This window comes from Cervus elaphus, chromosome 2, assembly GCF_910594005.1.
Source record: "Cervus elaphus chromosome 2, mCerEla1.1, whole genome shotgun sequence".
Lineage (NCBI taxonomy): Eukaryota > Metazoa > Chordata > Mammalia > Artiodactyla > Cervidae > Cervus > Cervus elaphus.
The window spans coordinates 21,596,189-21,616,760 of record NC_057816.1 but is presented as its reverse complement, the minus strand read 5'-3'; the positions used below and the strand labels follow the sequence as shown (position 1 = coordinate 21,616,760).

The 20,572-nt window shown below is 52.2% G+C and overlaps 1 protein-coding gene across 2 annotated transcripts in view; it reads left to right on the top strand.

Moving 5' to 3' along the window:
* PKNOX2 (PBX/knotted 1 homeobox 2) overlaps positions 1-20,572 on the top strand; it is a 289,880-nt gene that overhangs the window by 204,833 nt on the left and 64,475 nt on the right. For both annotated transcript variants that reach the window (XM_043873891.1, XM_043873881.1), the window contains 2 exons: positions 146-254; positions 13,838-13,977. In XM_043873891.1, the coding sequence (XP_043729826.1) occupies positions 168-254; positions 13,838-13,977 (227 nt within the window). In that variant the 5' untranslated portion in view covers positions 146-167. The remainder of the gene's footprint in view (positions 1-145; positions 255-13,837; positions 13,978-20,572) is intronic.

Here is a 20,572-nt window from a genome sequence, read left to right as displayed (position 1 = left end):
CTCTCATGCACGCCCCAAGGGCTTCCAGCCTTCGCTGTATCTGGTCAGTCCCCGGGGGCCCGGCCTGGGCACACACCCAGTGGCTGGTCCCCAGGGCTCCCTGCGCTCAGCGATTAACGGTGCGGCCCCCTCTCTCCTGCCACAGGTCCCCCATGTGAATCCATCCCATGATGCAACATGCCTCCCCAGCCCCCGCTCTGACGATGATGGCCACGCAGAATGTCCCGCCCCCAGCCTACCAGGACAGCCCACAGGTGAGTGACTGACAGGCGGCGGGGATGGGGGGCTAGGGGGCCCGGAGGCCTTCCCGGGGCGCAGGGCAGGGCCAGGCCTCCCTCAGCTCTCCCCCTGCCCAGCCTGGGAGCCTCTCTTCCCAGACTTCCTGAGAGGAGTCTTGCACTTGGCAAAGCACCTGGGCAGCTGTCACCTGCATCAAGGATCCGGCACCCCAAAGTGCAGCACCCACTCATGGTCCAGTGCCCCTCCCCACCCCGATTCCCGCTCAGAGCACAGATCAGACAAATGCACCCAACCCCTCACTCTGGGAGACCCAGCTCCAAGTACATCGAGTCTGTCTTTGAGTGTTTAGGGAAACCGTTGAATAGAGGGTCCCTCTACCAGATCCCTCATTCACTGGTCTCTGCCTGCCTATGGGAGGAATCTCCCTTCTCTCCAGGACTTCACTCAGTTTCTATCCAGAAAAGGGCCAGGACTATTTCTCTACACCCTCCCATCCTTTCCTCTGGTTCCCAGTCTCCAAAACCGCAACTCGGACACAGCAGCCCTAAGTCCTTCTGAGACGCCCTCCTGCAGGAGGCACCGGCCTCGCCCTGTATTCCTGTTCTCTCCTCCCCATCCTCTGGATACCTGGCCCAGCTTCTGTGCGTCAGGCTCCCCAAGTCCTTGAGACCAGTCCCTTCTGATCTTTAGTCCCCTGTGTGTGCCTCCCTCCACTCTGGGTTCTTTGAGACTCAGAGTTCCTGAGGCTGTGTGTTCACAGGAGTCTCCACCTTCACACTCTCCTGTTTTCTCAATTATTACTGATCGAGTCCCTGTAATGTGAAATGCAGCCAGCTAGAACTGAACTGAATTCCTTCTTTCATTTCACGAAAGTGCAGCGAGCCCCTACTGTGTGCCAGGTCGTCATTCCCATTCTGTCTTGATCGCTGGTCTTTGCCCTGCGCGGCCGTCCCTCACTCGTTGGCATTTCGGACACAGCCCTTCTCCTGACCACAGGAGACATCTGTGCTGCATGGGCAGGCTGCAGAGATGCAGGTGCAGAGGGCATCGCCTTATGTCCCAAGGCCCTGCCACCCCAGCCTGGTGTGAGCCTGTGGGGCTGCCCTGTCCACCCTGTCTCCCCCACCCACAAAACGACCACTTGGTCCAGCACATGGACCACCTCTGACTCCTCCCCTTGTGTAAGTCTGGAAGCGCTGACCTCCAAGTGCACGTCCCACCCCTGCTCCTGCTCGTCATCTCTGTGCTCCTTCCCAGGCTCACCCTGCCCTGACCTCGGCTTCAGCCGACCCTCTGCTCGTGTCATTAGCTTCCCATGAACGACTGTGGGCTGGGCTTGGCCTTTGCACGGTCCCCCTGTTTGAAAGTCTCCAGGTGTGTAGCTGTGTCAGGGCCTTTCCCGCTGTGGTCAGAACTAAGCATAGAAGGAGGCCTGAACCGGCCTTACGGGGGCGAGACACCATCCGTCCTCCATAGACCAGACCCATCCCCTGTCTGCTCAGGGCGTGCCGGGTACTAATGGGTACTGATACCTGAGGGTATTAATGAAGAGGCAGGAACATCAGCTCCGTTTCTTTTGTAGCTGGATGATGCTCTCTAAGCTCCACAGTGGGATCCGGGAATGACAATCAAGACACTGCTTGTGTTTAGCAGGTGGTGGGTGCCAGGGCTCCCATCCCCATCCCCAAGATTCAGGGACAGACCAGAGTTGGGCGGAGAGGTCAGGGAGCACCAGATTGGCCCAGCTGCCTCCCTGCCTCCAGCCCCGCCCCCTGGTTTGCCTTCCCAGGCAGCTGGGAGAAGTTTGAGTTTGGTGGAGGAATAGCAGGAGAGCTGCAGCAAGGGCCTGTGTTGTTCGGGAATGCTGATCCCGGTGGAGTGAGGTAGAGGGTACAGCTGAGAAGTCATCCATCCCAGGTGCTGAGGGGGGTGGGGGAGGTGAGGCTGCAGCCCTATAGTGCTCAGCCCCCCGCCTCCCGAAGCCACCACCAAGCTGCTGTAGCCTTTTAGTGGGGGAAGGGAGGCTCCAGCGCTCATCTGAGGCCTCAGAGCAGAAACCCAATGAGGGGGCTGTCCCAGGGCTCTCTTCTCCAGGAGCCACTGGAATCTCGCCATCAAAAATACTCACATTTACAGCAGAGGAATAATTTTCCACAGCAAAGCCATATCTTATTGTAACCACAGAAGTCCAGGGATGAAGTCTCAGTGTTCATGGTAAAGTGACCAGGCCAAGGCCTGGGGTCTTTATGGCCTTGGTTAGGCCACTAGGCTGTGGCTAGATTCCCATGGGTCCTCTCTGAGCCAAACTGGTTCCCAAGGAAACTGACCAGGATGAGTGATCACAGGGAGAACTTAGGGCATGGATGGAACGGGTGGGATAGAGGAGGTGGGTGAAGACTGCAGGGAAGAGTCTCTGGCTCACAGGGAGGGGCTGCTCTCCCCAGTGTGCTAGACTTTGAGGCCAGTTGGCTTTCGGGGGGCCCTTCTCCCCACTCTTCGGGGCTTCTCAGAGTGGCTATCATGTGAGCATGTCTTCCATGTTGGGTTTTCAAGCATGGGGAACTTTCTCTGGTCCTCCTGCCTTCTTCCCTTTGTGCAACCAGGGGCTGAGCCCTGCTTCCCAGAAGAAGCCTGCTCCATTGCCCTCATCATGCTCTTCATCCTGGCAAACCAGCTGCTTTCTGACACTCCATGTCCTCAGGAAAGCCCAGCCAAATAGCATGGGCCAGGCCCACAGGCTATCACTTCCAGAACAGGGTCTCTCTGGAAAGGGTCCCACACTTCTCCATTCCTTCAGGTCTAATCTCATTACCTTTGGACCCGATATGACTTGCCTTTTCAAGGCCTAGACCTCTGAGTGCATCTCTTTATCACCTCTTCAGAAACCCAGTTTCTTCCATGGGCAGAAATGGACAGTCTTTGCTACAAAGTTCCCAAAATGAAAAAGGAAGCGAGAAAGCAGGGCCCGTCCTCTGAGACCCATGCAGTCGTTTTAATAATGTTCCCGTTGTGCTAAGGGCTAGCAATACCGAGCATAATCTATTCAAATGCACAGGAGAATCTCGCTTTGGAAAATTAGGAATCTGCATTAAAAAATTCCCAAGCCCCGGACCTTCTTTATAATAAATTAGGAAAAATTTTTTCAAGGCAAATTCTTAACTTGGCAATTTCATTTTTGAAGTTTGGGGAATAAAGTTATTAAAAATGAGGGAGGCTTTTTTTTCTTCTTCTTCCCATTTTAGTCCAGAAACATTCATGGTTATGGCTCTGTGCTATTTGGGCACAAGCCAAGTGGTATAACAGTTAAGCAGCTTCTGGTCCCTCAGTTCTGTTCCCGTCCATCCTAGAAAACCCCGTGATTACTTGTAAGAATGTCCCTCTGTGTTCATTGTGCGCTGAAGACTGACCCTGAGTTTAGAGAGTACAAAAGCAACAACCCACTGGGACCCTTCCTGTGGCCTGCTTCCTCCTTCCTGTGGCTCCCTGTTGAATTCTATCAGAGCCACAGCGCCCTCTGCTGTCCACCTCCAGTACCTCAGTTCTGGCGTGATAACACCTGAGTCCTGGATGCAGATTCTCACTTTATGCCCCAAGACGTAGGGCAAGTCACAGGTCTGTGGAATTCTCCGATAACTTTAATGAGGACATTGTCTCCAGAGAGACCTACCTGGATGCAAACAAGGTGTGTGGTCCCTCCATTCGGGGCCCACATCACTCTTCATCCTTTCACGTCTCTGCTTCTGCCTGCCCATCTGTCACCTGGACTTTCCTACCCCACTGCCCCAGCACCCCTACGGATACCTAAGGGATCCTCAAAGTCATGTTCTCTGCTGTTACTCCCCTCTCCCGGCAAGCGCCAGTCCAGTCTTCCTCCCAGAATTTTCCTGGTAACATAAGCTCCCTCTCACCCATCCAGACACATACCCTCCATCCAAGCACTCTTTCCACCTCTGAAATGTCATTCAAGTTCTCCCATTTCCTGTAACACCCCGTGGGCAACACCACCCACCCACCAGAGTTCTCGCTCTGTGGCTCCATCAGCAATTTTAGGAAACTGACAGCTTTACTGGAGAGGCAGCAGCTTCCCCACCCTCCACCATAACACCCTCCTCCCAAACTCCTGCGGTCAATAACCTCCCCCCACCCTTCCTCAAACACAGACACATACCTACCGTTCTACAAATACCTTTGCCCTTGGCTTATAGGCAAGACAAATATTTTATCTGGTCTATTTGTGTGTGTGTATTCAGCGTTTAGTACTCCTCTGCGTGTCCCCAGCTTGTCAGCTGCGTGAGCATTTGAGTACAAAGCAGAAATCCCGGTGGCCAGTCTGACCCACTAGGCACAGTGGCAATGGATGGGGGCACTCTTGCAGTTTGGATTAGGAGCCAATTGCTCTGCAGGTAGCTAGGTGCTTACATAGTGTGATGTCATGATAGGGGGTATTGAAAGAGTTCTGGCAATTCACCAGGGATGCAGCCTTGTTATTGACCAGAGGCAGGCAAGACAGACAAAGTCAGAACTCTCAGCTCAGGACCCGGATGGGAAGCTCACTTCAGAAGGGAGTCAAACCCTTGTTTGAGACTCCTTCCCCGGCCCCCTCCATCCTCCTGCCACCCTCAGAACCAGGAGAATGGTGTTCAGCACGCTGTGCTGGGAGATGAGGGGTCCAGATCATGCTACCTGCCCCCCCCCCCCGCCATGCTGCACCAGAAAGGCTAAGGCTGGGCCAGCCATGTCGGGGGAGACCAGACCTGTCTCTCTTGCCCTCTGAGTAACTTCTTTCCCTCCCTGACCAGGCATCCTGCCCTCTCTGGGCAGGGGCCAGGGGAGCAGATATCTGGGGGAGCTGGAAGGGCTTTGATCAGTCATTAGTATCCCCACGCTGGTTTCATTAGGTGGAGGGGGATGGGAAGTGGTCAGGGCCCCTGGCTGTGAATGCCCTCCTCCATCCAGGCCATGCAGCTGGGCCGGGCAGAAGCGGGTTCAGTTGTTTTCACACTTTACATTCCTCTCATCCCTTTATGGGTTGGAGCCCCCTGCCACGCAGGGCCTTCTGCTCAGCTGCCGGTGAGGCACTCTGCAGCTTTAGAGTTAATTCCACAGCTTTGAAAGCCTCTTCTGTGGCTGTGATTGACATCTCCCTTTGCCCCTGGGGCCAGTACCAGAGGGACCATATGGGTGACCTGCCTTCCCTCGCTTTGACTCATCAAAACGGACTCTTCTCTTTCTTTTTTATTTTCTGCTGGGCCTTTCTTCTCACTGTGCACAGTGACCTCTCTCCGTGGCCTGCTTGGGCCACCCATGTCTTTCAACAGGACATGTTCCTGAACTCCAGCTCACTCCAGGCCTGGATTCCTCATTGTGGCAAAGGCGAAAACAGCCTTCAGGTCCGACCATGGGGCCTTAAGTCTCACTTAGGAGACAGTGGCCTAGCAACAGGATTTTGCTAGAAGACACCCATGCTCTCATGGCCTTATCTAGGGTTTTTATTTGACAAACTTCCTACCTGAATTCTTATATTTACCAAAAAAAAAAAAAAAACCCTCAGATATTTTATTGTCTATCCTCTTGCCTACAAGCAGGATGAGCGTTCTCAACAGTGACAAAAATAGTTGATGGCCGAAGTACACAAAGCTTAAAATAAATCAGGGAACAGGTGATCCGTCAGCAGAGGGCCTAGGGAGCTGGAACCTGCCTTCCCTCCCCACCCCCCTTTTCCAGTTGATCTTCTAGGAGCTCGGATATCTGTGGAGCTGAGTGGGATGGGGGTGGGTGAGCACAGCTCTGAGGTCTGTGCTGTCCTTGGAGTTTGTGGTCTGGAGGAAGAAGAGTGAGCCGACTCAAGTCAGCGTGGTAAAGTAGGAATTCATCATCCTAGGCCAGTCCCACTCCACTGCTGATGAATTATACAAAGTTGGACAAGAAGTTTCAATCTTGTTTCTGGCATTCACTCAACCATTTAATAAATACCAGGGGCTTTCCATGGGTCGTGCAGACCCTGTGCTATGTGCCAGGGACACATGTCCCTGCCCTAATGGGGCTTATGGTTTACTGGGGGCCTTTCTGCATCAGTAAAATGGGAATAACTTCTGCCTTCCCTGCCTAACAGGGCAGCTGGGAGTGTGGGTGTGAAGGGTAGCATGCTGTTTTCCAGCTTTCTTTCGGCCATGACCCTGACATTGATTTTTTTTTTTACTTGATCTCTGTACGTCTCTAGTAGACAAGACTGGATTGAACTTTAATCACTCTCCTTTTTATTGGGAACACAGTAGGGATATCAAGTATGTGTCTCTAGCTGTAAACACACTCCCTCACACACACACATACACACGTACCCTCAAGGGCCTAACTGAATTCACTGTTGTGGAACCATTATACAAGCAAAGGGTCCTCCAGGGATGGAGGGAAAGATGGGGAGAAGACAGTGCCTGTGAAAGTACATGAAGCTGGGAAGTGAAAGACTTGGATCCCAGTGCATGGCCTTCCTCCCTCTAGCCACATGTCCAGTCACCTCAGCAGTTGCAGTCAGGGTAGCAAACACTTTCAAGTTTCATTTTGTAAACCACTGCCTACAAACCCTTTTAAAATTAATTAATTGCTGAAGACCTCCATTTTACACCACAAAGTAACTTCTTTCCGTGGCTTGTTCTATCTGGTCGGTCCTGGGATCAGAAGGCAGGTACCCCAGGCCTGCTGTTGCAGGAGCCTCTTTGAGCCAAATGGGCTACCCTCCTGTCCTCCAGCCCTTCCTCTCCTCGAGCTGATTGAGTTGGGGCATATTTGGAGGAACCAGGCTTGACTCCTCCTGGCTTGGATCCCTAAGCCTTTTAACACGCCACTCTCTCATTTTCTGGGCTTCTCTGGTGGCTCAGTGGTAAAGAATCAGCTTGCAATGCAGGAGATGCAGGTTTGATCGCTGGGTCAGGAAGATCCCCAGAAAGATCCTTCAAGAATCTACAAGAATACTCCAGTATTCTCACTTGGGAAATTCCATGGATAGGGAGCCTGGTGGGCTACAGTCCATGGGGTTACAAAAGAGTCAGACACGATTGAGCATGCATGCTCTCATATCCTCATTCAGTCAGTGATTCAGTCATTTCACAAACATGCCAAGACCCCATGGGAGCCAGGGCTGGTGATGGAAGCTGGACTCCAGTCCACTCGGGGAGATGGATAGAAGAGGGCCTGAAGTGTTATGGAGTTTAAGGTCCATCACCCTATGTGCAGAGGAGGCGGGGGATGGGGCTACCTGGTCAGGGCTTAGTTGCTCAATCATGTCCCACCCTTTTTGACCTCATGGACGGTAGCCTGCCAGGCTCCTCTGTCCATGGGATTTTCCAGGCGAGAATACTGGAGTGGGCTGCCATTTCCTTCTCCACATAGACAGGGATGTGGAGAATTGGGACAGGCTTCCCGAGAGGGCTGACGCTTCCTCCAGTTGAGTCATGAAAGAGAGGTGTGTTCACACGTGGTCAGGGGGGATCCTGGAGGGCAGGGAACACGTCTGTTCTGTTCACTGTTGTAGCCCCAGTGTCTCAGGCAGAGTGTCCACAGCATTGATGGCATGCAGGGGTGACCGGTATGGGGCGGGTGACACCAGGCGGGGAAGCTTGGACCTTTTCTGCTGAGGAAGCCATGGGGGTGGGGGCATGTCTGGGCACCCCCACCCAGGAGGGTCTGCTGGGGGGTGGGGTGGGGGAGGGTTGCCATACCTGAGATGAGGCTGGGCCAGTGAGCAGGTCCAGTCCTGAGCACCCTGTGGGCTGTGCCCTCCCCCCAAAACCACCCATTGTACCCTCTTCTGCCTCCCCACTGCTCAGGCCAAACCTGATATTTACTAAATGGCTTCAAGCCCTGACCTCACAGGTCCTTGGACTCCATCTAGGTTACCAGGAAACCAGATCTGGCCTTTTGTTTGTCTTTAGTCACTCAGTCGTGTCTGACCCTTTCTGACCCCATGTTCTGTAGCCTGCCAAGATCCTCTGTCCGTGGGGATTTCCAGGGAAGGATACTAGAGTGGGTTGCCATTTCCTTCTCCAAGGGATCTTCCCGATCCAGGGATCAAACCCTGGTTTCCTGCAAGTCTTCTGCGTTGCAGGAGGGTTCTTTACCGCTGAGCCACTTGGGAAGCCAGATCTGGCCCTCCTGCCCGCCCGCCCCCCCTCCCAAACCAACCCAGCCCTGCTGGAGCCTCAGCGGCCCCTAGTGGCCGGGCCTGTATTCTCAGAACACAAGGCTTCCCTGGCCTGGTGGGATGGGCAACCCTACCTTGCCAGGTCAGACGAGGGGGCGTCCCCCAGGAGTGCTGTCTGGGCTGAGTCGTGGTGGGGAGGTGCAGACCTTGGTGGCCCAGCATTTGCAGAAAGCACCTGTAGGAGGTCCCCGGGTATATTTATCCAGTCCGGTGTCAGTGAGCACCTCTGGATTGGGCAGGGGAGCACCTCGTAAGCCATGCCAGCGTCCTCTGTTCGTATTCGTGGCAGACTAGACTGTTGAGGGGCTGGATCTCTAAGCCCCTCCAGATTCTGCCTTCCTGCCTTCCTACACACACACAGCGTACACCCCCAACTCTTCCCTTGGTGTTTTAGGACTGGGGCTGGGGCATCAGGAACTTTCATCTCACCGTGTCACAAATGGAGAATCTGGGCAGGGACCTTTAGCTGGATCAGGATCAATGCAGGGCTGGGTCGGAGCTGGTTGATAGAGGAGAGTCTAGCGAGTCAGAACATCTGTGGGATGCTAGGAGAGGCGATGGGGACTGTGGAAGCCTGTGTGTAGGTTCTGGGCTCAGTGGTGCAGCTCACCATGGGCAGACCTCTGGAGAATGCTGTCACCCATCCCCATCCGCTCTTTGTATCCAAATCTCTTCCTCTTTTTAAAAAATATTTATTTATTTGGCTGTGTTGGGTCTTAGTTGCAGCGTGCGGGACCTTTCACTGCGGCTTGTGGTCTTGGTAGTTGTGGCGCATGGGCTTAGCTGCCCTTCGGCATGTGGGAATCTCAGTTCCCCAACCAGGGATGGAACCCACGTCCCCTACATTGGAAGGCAGATTCTTAACCCCTGAGCCACCAGGGAAGTCCCCTGCTTTCTTAATCAAGGCTCACAGCCTGTCTGGGTAGGATGTCCAGGGCTTTCCTTGGAGGAGGGCTCCTAGGCTGAAGTGGCCATTTCTGGGACCCGCTGGGGACATACCAAGTGGCCTCAGAGAGTGTAGTCTCTTCACTACAGAACAAGAGAAACTTACCTGGAGAGAAACTCTGATGTTAGGGATGTGCTGGTAAATATTTAACAACCGGCTCTCAGGGTGGGGTTTAGGGAAAGGGTTTGATTTGCAACATTTGTCAGTTTCCATGGTGTGATTGCTCCCACCATGGCCACTGTCAAGCTGTTAATGTGATTATCAAACTTGCAAAATTCCCGAAAAATTATCATTTGGCCTTTGTTTACCAGAGCAAGGGATCTCTGCCCTCCATCCGTGCAATCTCTCCCAACAGCTTCTCTTTTTTAGGGCCAGAACCTCCTGCCAAAATCTCACCACCCAACACCCTCTTCCCCCTGCTCCCGGGCCCTGAGACAGCTATGGGCCTCTTCCTCTGCGCTCTGGTTCTTGAGAAATGGGTGTCTCTGGCTAGAAAAAGAAATCTATTTGGAGATAAACACTCATTCTCCAAACCTGGAGGAAATGTCAAAAGTTTGCTGACTTGACCCCCAGGAGCTAAATAAATCTGAATCATCGTCCTCCTCAGGCCAGCTCCCCGGCTCTCTGAACCCCAACAACAGCCTCTCAACTAGAGCCTCTTGGGATGCTGGCAATGACTGCTTTTGATTTACACTTTCCTCTAGACCCCAGCAGGCCTTTCTGCCCCATTTTTCCCTGAAGTCCTGCCTAGAAATGGGAGGTCAGAGGAAAAGGAGCCCCTCCCCTCAGCCCTCACGCTCCTAGAAGCTCATCTGCATAGGGGCCCCTTGTGGATTCCTTCAAGGACACAAGGAAATTCACCCTTAGAGGACCAAGCCGAGCAGAATACACCAGTCCACGTGTATTTTGCTCTTGAACGAGCCGTGCCTTGCTTTTTACAAGATACATGTTCTGGAAATCTTGTGTTTAATAACTACAACCACCCTCCATGTGGGAAAAACTTTAGAGTTTCCAAAGCACTTTTACACACTGTACATCATCTAATGGGAGCCACGTGCCATTGCTGGGGGTGGGTAGTGATGGTATAAGCATCATCATGGCATCCAAGCCTCTCACCGCTATTAATAGAAGGGGCTTCCGGACTTCCCTGATGGTCCAGGGGTTGGGAATCTGCCTGCCGATGCAGGGGATATGGGTTTAGTCTCTGGTCCAGGAAGATCCTGCGTGCAGTGGGGCAACTAAGCCCGTGTGCCGAAACTACTGAAAGCCCAGGCAGCACAACTACTGAGTCCGCACCCTAGAGCCCATGCTCCGCAACAAGAGAAGCCACCGCAATGAGAAACCTTCACACAACTAGAGAGCTGCCCCTGCTAGCCACGACAAGAGAAAGCCCCTGCACAGCAAGACCCAGTGCAGGCAAAAATAAATACATAAATTTTTTTAAAAAGAAGGTGCTTTTTCAGATAGCACCTAAGCCAGCCCAGCCAGTTAGGGAGTTTCCACCATCTCCAGGTGAGTCTCTGCTTGGCCCCTGTGCCAGTGGAAGCAACTTCCTGGAGGCAGTGCCTCCCAGCCTTGGAGGGCTCAGAGGCTTGGAAACTTAACTATTTGGGTCGAGCCCAAATGTGCTTTATGTTTTGCAGGTTTGATGCATCGGTTGTAGTTTGACACTTTTGAGCACACAGTACAGAACTTACACAATCTAACCCCTGGTTCAGGGGTTCAAAGGGGTCTCACATGTCCCTCCATCTCCCGCCCATTCCCCCTGATCTTTCTTAGCATTGCAGATGCCTGCAAATATTCCTCAGAATCCCTTCAGCAGCCTGGTCCACTCCCCGCTGAGTATACCTTCATGCACCCTCTCAGTTTAGTGTGCAGGGCTGGAAGCTCTGCATGAGCCACGCCTCTGCTCATGGGTCCTCACAGAGCATCAGTATAATGGTTTGTTTGTTTGACAGACATGTTACACTTTGGATAGACTGAGCCTGCTGTCAACTGAAGCATGCTGCTAAACCACATCTCCCCTGTTCTGTACTTATATTATCGATCTTTTTTTTTGGCCAAAGTGTTAGAAGTTTAAATTCCAACTTATTTAGATGAGAATTAATCTTATTAGAATTAGTACATTGCCAAAATCTGTAAAAATTGTTTGGATCCAGGTTTCATGTCACCCATAAATTTGTCAAGTGTTTTTTTCAGACCTCTTCTAAGTCACTGATTAAAATATTGAGGAAGAGGGTCGAGGAGAAAGAATGTAGCATTTCCCAGAAGCCTTTCTCCTACTGACATCTCTCCTTTCATTATCATCCTTTGGGTGTAGCTTCCTAATAATCCACACAGTTGTCCACCAGGCCATGTCTCCACGTTTTCCATGAGGAAATCACGGGAGGTCATTTACAGCATCTCTGTCTACTACATCCTCCTTCTCTTTAGCATGTTAAACCCAGTAAGTGGGCACTATTGTATCAGGCATTCATCCTAGCCACCCCAGTGCCTAGTACCCAGTGGGGACTCAAAAAGTATTGGGAAAATAATCAGTTGCATTAGTGAGTGAAAAAAAATGATCCGAGTCAATGTGAAGTTTAGAAGTATTTAGCATTTCTGATTCCACCTTATTTCTGTATTTTGAAGATTAGAACAGCGTTTGTTTCTACTTTCTCCCTTGTTGTGCATGCTCAATCACCCAGTTGTGTCTGACTGTTTGTGGCCCCATAGACTGCAGCCCTAATACCCGTGAATCCTCAAAGGACACCGGTTTGCTTACAGATGAGAAAGTAGGAGCTTAGGAAAGCTGAGGGATTTGCTCTAAGTCAAAAAGCTATTAGCAGGAGACAGTAGGAGTCAAGTGTGGTACCTCGCTGGCCTCAAGGTACTGTGATGTTCTTGTCTAGCCTGTTAGCACTGAGTTTGAGAAAGCTCCCCCAGCTCAGCCAACAGAGACAAGACTATCTCTACCTAACAAAAAATGATGAGGAGACAGTATATTTCTTTTATAGTCTCAATTTTATTTACCATCAGTCACTCATTCATTCAAAAAATATTTGTTGAACATCAGTTAGTGCTAGGCTGTTCTAGGCCCTGCAAACGCAACTGTTAATCAGCCCTCTTTGAGCTTAAATTTGAGTTGGAGGTGGGAGAGAAAATAGCAAGTAGTGTAGTGTCTAGTCCAAGGGTTGTGAAATACAGGGTCATGATAAGGGCTGTGAAATGAGGCAGAGCCAGGGGAGAGAAAGGGGCAGAGCGACTCTATTTTACTCTGAAGATGTGGCATCTGACAGATCTAATGAAGAAGCTGAGACAGCGAGTGTTTGGGGGCCGCTGGCACCACCAATAATGAATTCGTGGAAATACCATACTCTCTTTTAGAAAGCAGGGACCTAGATCATATGATGAGCTTTCCAGCTGTAAAACATCTGATTCTTTCAAGGTGTGTTCACTCTTTATTCCCTCATTCATCTTCTCAACACATACCAAGCATTCACTCTGTGCCAATTGCATGCTGGGGATGAAGGGGTGAACAAAGTGTTATCTCGAGAGGCAGACAAGGATGTCAAGTCCCAAGAGCAGAGGGGGTGAGAGCTGTGAGGCACTGTAGATGGGCTGGAGGAAGGGAACAGTTGAGGCTTGTCACCACACATGATGTTTCAGGGATCCATTTAATCAGAGAAAATAAAAGCATTAAGTTCTGTAATGATGGTTGCCAAAAAATTTAAAGCCATTTAATCATTTCTTCAAATGAGATCTTATACAGAAAGTCCAATATATTTTTAAAAGGTGCTCTGATTGACATAAACTTGGGACACCTTCCAAGGCATGTAACATAGGAGGAAAAGTACTACTCTAAATATTCGTTAGAGTTGAGAACAGAAATCTGCTCATTGTCCACTAAAACCTGCTTATCTTCAAGTGCCCAGGTAAACCAAAATTTGCAGAACACTCAGTTATCAATCAAAACCATTAAAACAGTTACCTCTGGCTTACGTTAAATGGAATAAATCTTTGCCCAATTGAGAACTGACTCAGCTAATTTTTTCCTGCCCTCCAAAATCATAGAATCAAACGCAGCACTGCTCAGTTCAGCCCAAGTGACTCGTAAGCGAAATTTAAAGGGCTCATCATTCAGTTTTTTTTTTTTCCCCCCAGCTTCTGGGCAGAGGCCACCACCTTACTTTGCATTAAGAGCTATGGCTTTTAAAGTGAGCTCACTTCAGCATCACTTGGTTTTGGATGGTCCAGAACTTTTCATTCTCCAGAACTTTCTGCGTTGAAGAAACGCCCTCTCTCTGCCCACGGTGGCACATGGACACATGGGTGCTCCTTATAAGCTCACATTACTCTGTACACTTTCTCTTATCCACACACACAACACGGGATGAGGTAGACCTCACGGCTCCAGCCGGGGAACCAGTGGTCCTGGTCCACTAACCCACACCTCCTCTCTCTTGTCTCTGCAGATGACGGCGACCGCTCAAGCCCCCTCTAAGGCCCAGGCTGTCCACATCTCCACGCCCTCGGCTGCTGCCAGCACGCCCGTGCCCACTGCCCCCATTGACCCCCAGGCCCAGCTGGAGGCCGACAAGCGCGCTGTGTACAGGTAGGAGACACTCCGGCCAGACCACACTCAGAAGCCCCCAGGTAGCCTCAGGCCCAGCTCAGCCTGAGAGATGAGAGTGCTGGCCCGAGGGTGGGCTCATGGAAGCCAGTAGCCAGGGCTGTTCTCTCCCCGCTTCCCTCTGAAATCACCCCAGAGAGCCCTCAGCTGCCCATGCAGGGTGGGCTCCAGATTCCTGGAATCATCCAGGGAGGGAAATGCTGCCTGGGCTCTGTCTTCCAGGAGGGGCCCTCCCCCACCAGCTGGGGAGATGAGTCCCGATGAGCATCAGAACGCCCCCACCCCCACCGCCGCTCAGAGCTGCCTCAGGACTGCCCCGGCCCCAGTGCCCATTGTCACCTTCACTCCCACACGCACCATCCAGGACTCGGTCGTGAGCAAACTTGAGTCCACCTGAAAGCCGCTGGGAGGCTTGTTAGAACACACATAGCTGGACTCTGTGCTCGGAAATGCTGAATCAGTAGGTCAAGCTGTAGGAAGAGGACATGAATTTTTAATAAGCATTCCAGGTGAATCTAATGCAGCTACCGCTTGGCCCATGCTGTGATTCACGGTCGACTTTGGTTTTCAGCAGTAGAGGTTGTACGTGATGGTAGAGGTTCTGACATCCTCCCCGAGAGGGGCCGTTTGCAGGGAGCAGGCCGCTTGTCTCGTTTCAGTCTGCATTAGCCCCTGGCACCCAGGGCTGGGCCCTGATTGTTGCACAGGGTGGGAGGGGCTCAGGGACTTTCCGGCCTGTCTTAGGTACGTGGGTGAGGTGAAGATGCGGCCCTCGGAAGGCAGATCTGATGAGGCCCTGGCAGGGATTTCAGTCATCATTTATCCATGGGGAGCCCACATCACTAAGAAAAGATGCCCAAGTATGGAGGCATCAGTACGGAGGTCAAACCCGTGTCGCATTCACTTGTGTGGGCACATACAGCCATGAGCAGCAGCACCATTGACCTCCACTGGGCGAGCCCTGCAGTGCACGCTAAGACCACCCACACTCGGACCGGCCCACCCAGGGGGAATCGGAGGACTGAGTCCTTCCTTACCACCCCCCACCCCACTCCCTGTCCCCAGTCCTGACAGTGGCTGTATGGTGATGGTCGTAATTTTTGCTGTTATCATAATTATCCGTGGCTCTACCTGTACTCCCTCAGATGGGCTGAATGCCTTTAATGCCAACAGTTGGGAGTCCAGAGCAATGGGCCCTGATCCCTAGATCCTGACTCGAGGTTCTTACTAGGCCTGGATAACACAGTGCCTGCCCCCCAAGGACCACCCCCCTACCCCCAGACACACACACACAGGCCAGGCCCAGCTCCTGTGCATAGAGACCTCTGCCTTGGGCTCTGAAGAATGCCTGGATCTGGTGTCACGGGGCCAGTCAGAGACCCTGAGAAGGACCCCAGCTCCCCCTCCCCCAACACAGACCAGTAAGTGCTCCTGTCCTCCCATCACCTTGGCTTTGAATCCTTGCTGTTACTAGTGCTGTGCTGGGCGCAGGGGAAAGAGGGTGAATGATAAAGGTAACGTGTGGGCTCTTGTCAGACTCTCTGAAAACAAGAACAAGAAACCAGCACAGAGTGGTCAGAGCTTTAACAGAGACAGCTTCAACGGGGAGGCAGTATTCAAGCTTGATCTTGAAACCTGAGTAAGACTGCCTAGCAGGAGGAGAAATGGGAGGACTGGGGGCTTCCAGGCAGAGGAGAGCCTGGTGAGTTCCCAGCACGGCCGGGGGCCAGAGCAGCTGGGTGTGGGGACCCCAGGCTGCACGGGGTCTGTAAGTTCACCTGTGTGGTGGGCTTGTGCCTTGTGGGGAACAGAAGCAGGGACAGGAGAGTGACATGGCCTCTGAAATGCGATGGGGCACAGTCATCACACCTCACTTAGATAGTGATCGACATGCTCCAAGTGCGGTCCGAACTGGCAGCATCGCAGCCCCTGGGAGCTGTTTGGAGACACTGACTCTCAGGCCTCGCTCGACCTCAGGATTCCTGTTCTGCTCTTTGACGAGATCCCGGGTGATTCACATGCCCACTGCAGATGGGTCCCCGACCCCTTCCCAGACTCCAGGGGGCAGGGGCATGTAGCGAGCACCGATCCTAGTCTAGAAAGACCCCCAATTACTGGTGTGTTGTAAAGCTTCTGGAAACCTAGACTCGAGTCCTCCCTCCTCCTGGTACTCATCTCAGCATCAGTTTCATGATAGAACCTAATCACTGGTTCAGCAAGAATAATGAGACAACTCGTGTCCGCACCCAGCTCCACATCTGGCACAAAGCAGATGGTTCTCTATGTCCCACCAATGGGACCCACGTGCTCCATAACCCTTCCCAAGACCCCAGGGTCATGCACTACCCAGGCCCAGCCAGGAAGTGGGCTGCCTCCCACTGTCCATCATGGCATCACCTGACGGACGGAGGCCCAGATGGTCCTTCAACCAACACGTCTCACCTTTGTGGGGCCGGTCCCCTCACAGCCCATGGCATTTGCACAATAATCTCTGCAACTGTCCGAAGGTGAAGAAGAAACCCGAAGCTGATGCCACCAAAGAACCAGCCAAACATGGCCGCCCAGCCTCTCAGGATGACCGAGCAGACGGACGTCAGCATCCTTGCCTGGTTCTTTCCTCTGCAGCCCTGCCTGCCCCAGGGCCCCAGGGTGTCTGTCTCCCACAACCACACCTCTCCCATTAGTGCCAGTCGCCCCCTCTATAGCCCTTGTTGGGGGCGGGGCAGGGAGGAGGAGGGGGCCCCCCGCCTCCTGCAGGGTCGGGTAATTCTAATTAGATTTGCCTGCCTGGGGCAGCCGGCCGCTCCAGAGCACATCAGGAAGTCGGCATTTCATGTCAATAAATGTAACCAGACCCTTTCCACGGAGATTAGTGCCCGGCTCTGACTTTTGGGAGCCCCCTCCGAGGCCCCTCCCAGGTCCATAGAAGAATGGAGGTGTGGGGGAGGCCCCTCCCTGGCCAGGTCTTCTGGGTGGCAGTGCCAGGAGAGGGAGGGAGCCGGTCAGTGCCCTGACGCTTTATTTGTGTGTGAGGATGTGTTAATGAAATGTACTGGTTCCTTCTGATGTGGAAGGTGGGTGTGTGTATGTGTGTGTGTGTGTGCGTGAGTGTGTGTGTGTGTGGCAGGGGAGAGGGGAGGCAGAGCCTGTCTTTAATTGGATCATACCAGAGCATCATCTGGGCTAATCAGCAAGGCAACCAGGAGCTCAGGCTCAGATTAATGATTGCAGTCTAATCCAAGCAGATCCCATGATTAGATGCACATCGTGGGTAATTGTGTTTGTGGCCCGTGAGCAATGCCGAGCCTGGGTCTGTGGAGGGGAGGCCCCGTGGAGTGGGGACCACAGGTTTGGACCCAGCTCAAAAATCTCCTTCCCCAGGCCCGCCTCACAAGAAGTTAAAATGTAGCTTGGACCACACGTCCCCACCCCCTCCTCCAGTGTGGGCTGTGGGCTGCATGGTGTTAGGTGGTTGGGAACCTGGGGCTTGGCTTGCCAGCAGCCACAGAGATGGGCCAAGAGGGTGAGGTTAATCCGGCCTTCACTCTCCCTCCTCCCCTGCAGTCTCCTTGGTTCCCCTTTGAAGTGAGTGGGTTCCCATGGAAACCATGATGTCCTGGGGAGCAGAAGAGTGGCAGGAGCTGGGCCTGGCCAGGTGCAGTGGGGAGGAGGGGGACTCTGCTAAGACCATTCTGCTAAGGCTGGGTTCCTGCCGCTTAGGCTGAAATCCTGTCTGAGGACCGGGGAAGAGGCCCTCCAGGCACAGCAGAAGTTACCTGCTAGTGACAGGAAGTGCTGGGCTAGAGGTAGGAACAGTGAGAGAAGAGTGGGGGCAATTCCACCATGAAAAATGCCAGGGAACTGAGTTGCGAATCAGATGGGCAGGGAGAGGGGGCTGCAGGGCCCTATATTTCTCCTTTGTGGCATTACTCGCAACTGAATGGATTGTGTTAATATTAGTTCTGTTTCCACTGCTAGATCGTTACCTCCATGAAGACAGGGTCTATGTGTTTTCATTGATTTATCCCCAGTGCCTCACACAGCACCTTAGAGCCTGCAGCCTGGACAAGCGTGTACTAAATCAGAGCTGGTTGGGTGGATTCCTTAAACAGGCAAGGAAGGACTGGACATATTTCAGGGTTCTAGGTTGGGGTGCTGGCAAACTGGTCCTGGGGGAAGAGGGACTGGGAGAGCCCTCACTATAACATCCATCAATCTCCATGGCGTGACTGCATCCACCACGGCCCTTTTCAAGCTACGGTGTGATGGTGCATGACATCGCTGGGAAGAGAAACATACAGATGGCTCCCACCAGCCTCAAGTACAAACCCCACACAGGAGCCAAGTTACAGGTACCCAGTTTTACCAGCTCCTTAATAACTGATTGTACGGGATGGATTAGCCACAGTTCTGCACTCCTAGGTCCTATCTGGTCCACTCCTCAGTTTCAAATCTGAAATGGTCTCTCTTAACAAATTAATCCTTAGAACAAGACCTAGCAGAGAATGAATGCTTCCTGTGTGTGTGTGTTAAATCACTTCAGTCGTCTCTGACTCTTTGCAATCGTATGGACTGTAGCCCACCAGGCTCCTCCGTCCATGGGATTCTCCAGGCAAGAATACTGGAGTGGGTTGCCATTTCCTCCTGCAGGGGATCTTCCAGACCCAGGGATCGAACTTGTATCTCTAATGTCTCCTACATTGGCAGGCAGGTTCTTTACCACTGGCACCACCTGGGAAGTCCTGGAATGCCTTCTAAGTGTCTGCAATTGTGATCTTTCCCCTCAACCCCAACGCAGTGAGTCTTCTCCTTCATAGAATCTATCCAGCTCCATCCAGCTCTCAGCATCTGCTTGAGCAAAGCCCCAACTTTCCCATATTCCCCAAGGAGATTCCGAACGTTTCCTGGTCTCTCCGTTAATGAGCTCCTTTGCTGCAGCTCCAGAAACCTGTCATCAAGACCAGTCTTCTGCCTCCTCTTGAGTGTCTCAGCCATCAGGCTTGACCTGTCCATGTAGTGTTTTTCGTTCTTCCTGTCAGTCTCATCTCTCTGTAAACCACGCTCAGAGTTTCTGCCCACGTGGGACCTTGCCCTAGACAGCTCATACTGAAGTCCACTTCTAGTGCAGTGAAAGCAATACTCATTCCTAAAGCCTTGTTTTTAATCCTTTTGTCCTGTCACACGCAGACTAGATCACTCTAGACTCCACTTTTGTTTAGGGAAAGATCAGAATAGGGCAGTGGGCAGGTCATTCCCTTGAGACTGTCCCTTGAAAGGTCACTGAAGTTCAGGGTTGGTCCTAATGGTCCTGTAGCTAGAGGGGCAAAGGTCATAGAACAACCATGCTGGGTGGCAGGACGAGCTCTAGAAATGGATGTAGCGGTGATTAATTTGGTCAGCTTGTGCTAGTTAGTTTCTCTGGGCCTGATTTCTCAACCATAAAAAAGGACATAGTCATAGCTAGACTAAAATGAGATGATGTTATGATATCTAACACACAGATCAGTGTTGGCTGCATGGGATGGAGGGAAGGTGGGTTGTTTCTTTTTTTAATGGTGAAACTACTTCTTTTTAAAACATTTTTTATTATTTATTTATTTTTGCTGCGCTGGGTCTTTGTTGCTGGGCACAGACTTTCTCTAGTTGCGGCTATAGTTTCGGCACTTGGGCTTCTCATCACAGTGGTTCCTCTTGTTGCAGAACATGGGCTCGAGGCGTGCAGGCTCAAGAGTTGTGGCTCATGGCCTTAGTTGCTCCTTGGCATGTGGGACCTTCCAGGACCAGGGATTGAACTTGTGTCCCTGCATTGGCAGGCAGACTCTTAACTGCTGGACCACCAGGGAAGTCCCAAGAGAGGGTGTTTTAAACAGAGGGGCCAGCGTGGTCCACTTGGCCCTTTCAGTACGTGAGACGTCTTGTGTGTATAGGGAGGTGAAATGCAGGCATCAGAATAGGGCCTGGGGACCTCGATTGCCTGGGTTTCCATTCTGTCTCCACCACTGGCCTCTAAACCTTTCCGGGCCTTTCCTCATGTGTAAAATGGGACTGAAAATAGTGCCCTCTCCTCATTAGGCTGGTCATGAGGATTAGATGAGATAATACCATAAAGTGCTGGAAGTGTGCTGCAGGCATTAGCTGCTATTAGATGTTTGAGGAAATGAAACAGGGGTTGGTAGGGCTAGAAGGTGACTGCTGAGAGGCGAGACAGCAAGAGGCAAGGCAGGAAAGAGCTCCCAGTTGAGAGCTGTTCGCACCGCAATTTGGTTAAACATTTATTGAGCTCCGCCATGTGTAAGCATCGTGTCAAGTTCCAAGAGGGATTCTGAATTAGAATAGATCGGTCCAGGGAGTGGGAGGAAAATAGGCGTAGGAAGTAGCTAGAGTATAAACTTGGCACATGGTACGGGCTAGAAAAAGTATTTGTGGAATTGACTGCAAGGCCCCTGGCCCATGGTGCAGTGTGGGAGTGTTGGACTGCTTTCCCAAGGGAGATGAAGCCCAAGGGAAATGGTAGGCAAGAGGCCTCTCCTGGGACTGGGTCCATGATGGGATGAGAGGAGCCCCCCAGGGCTTGAGG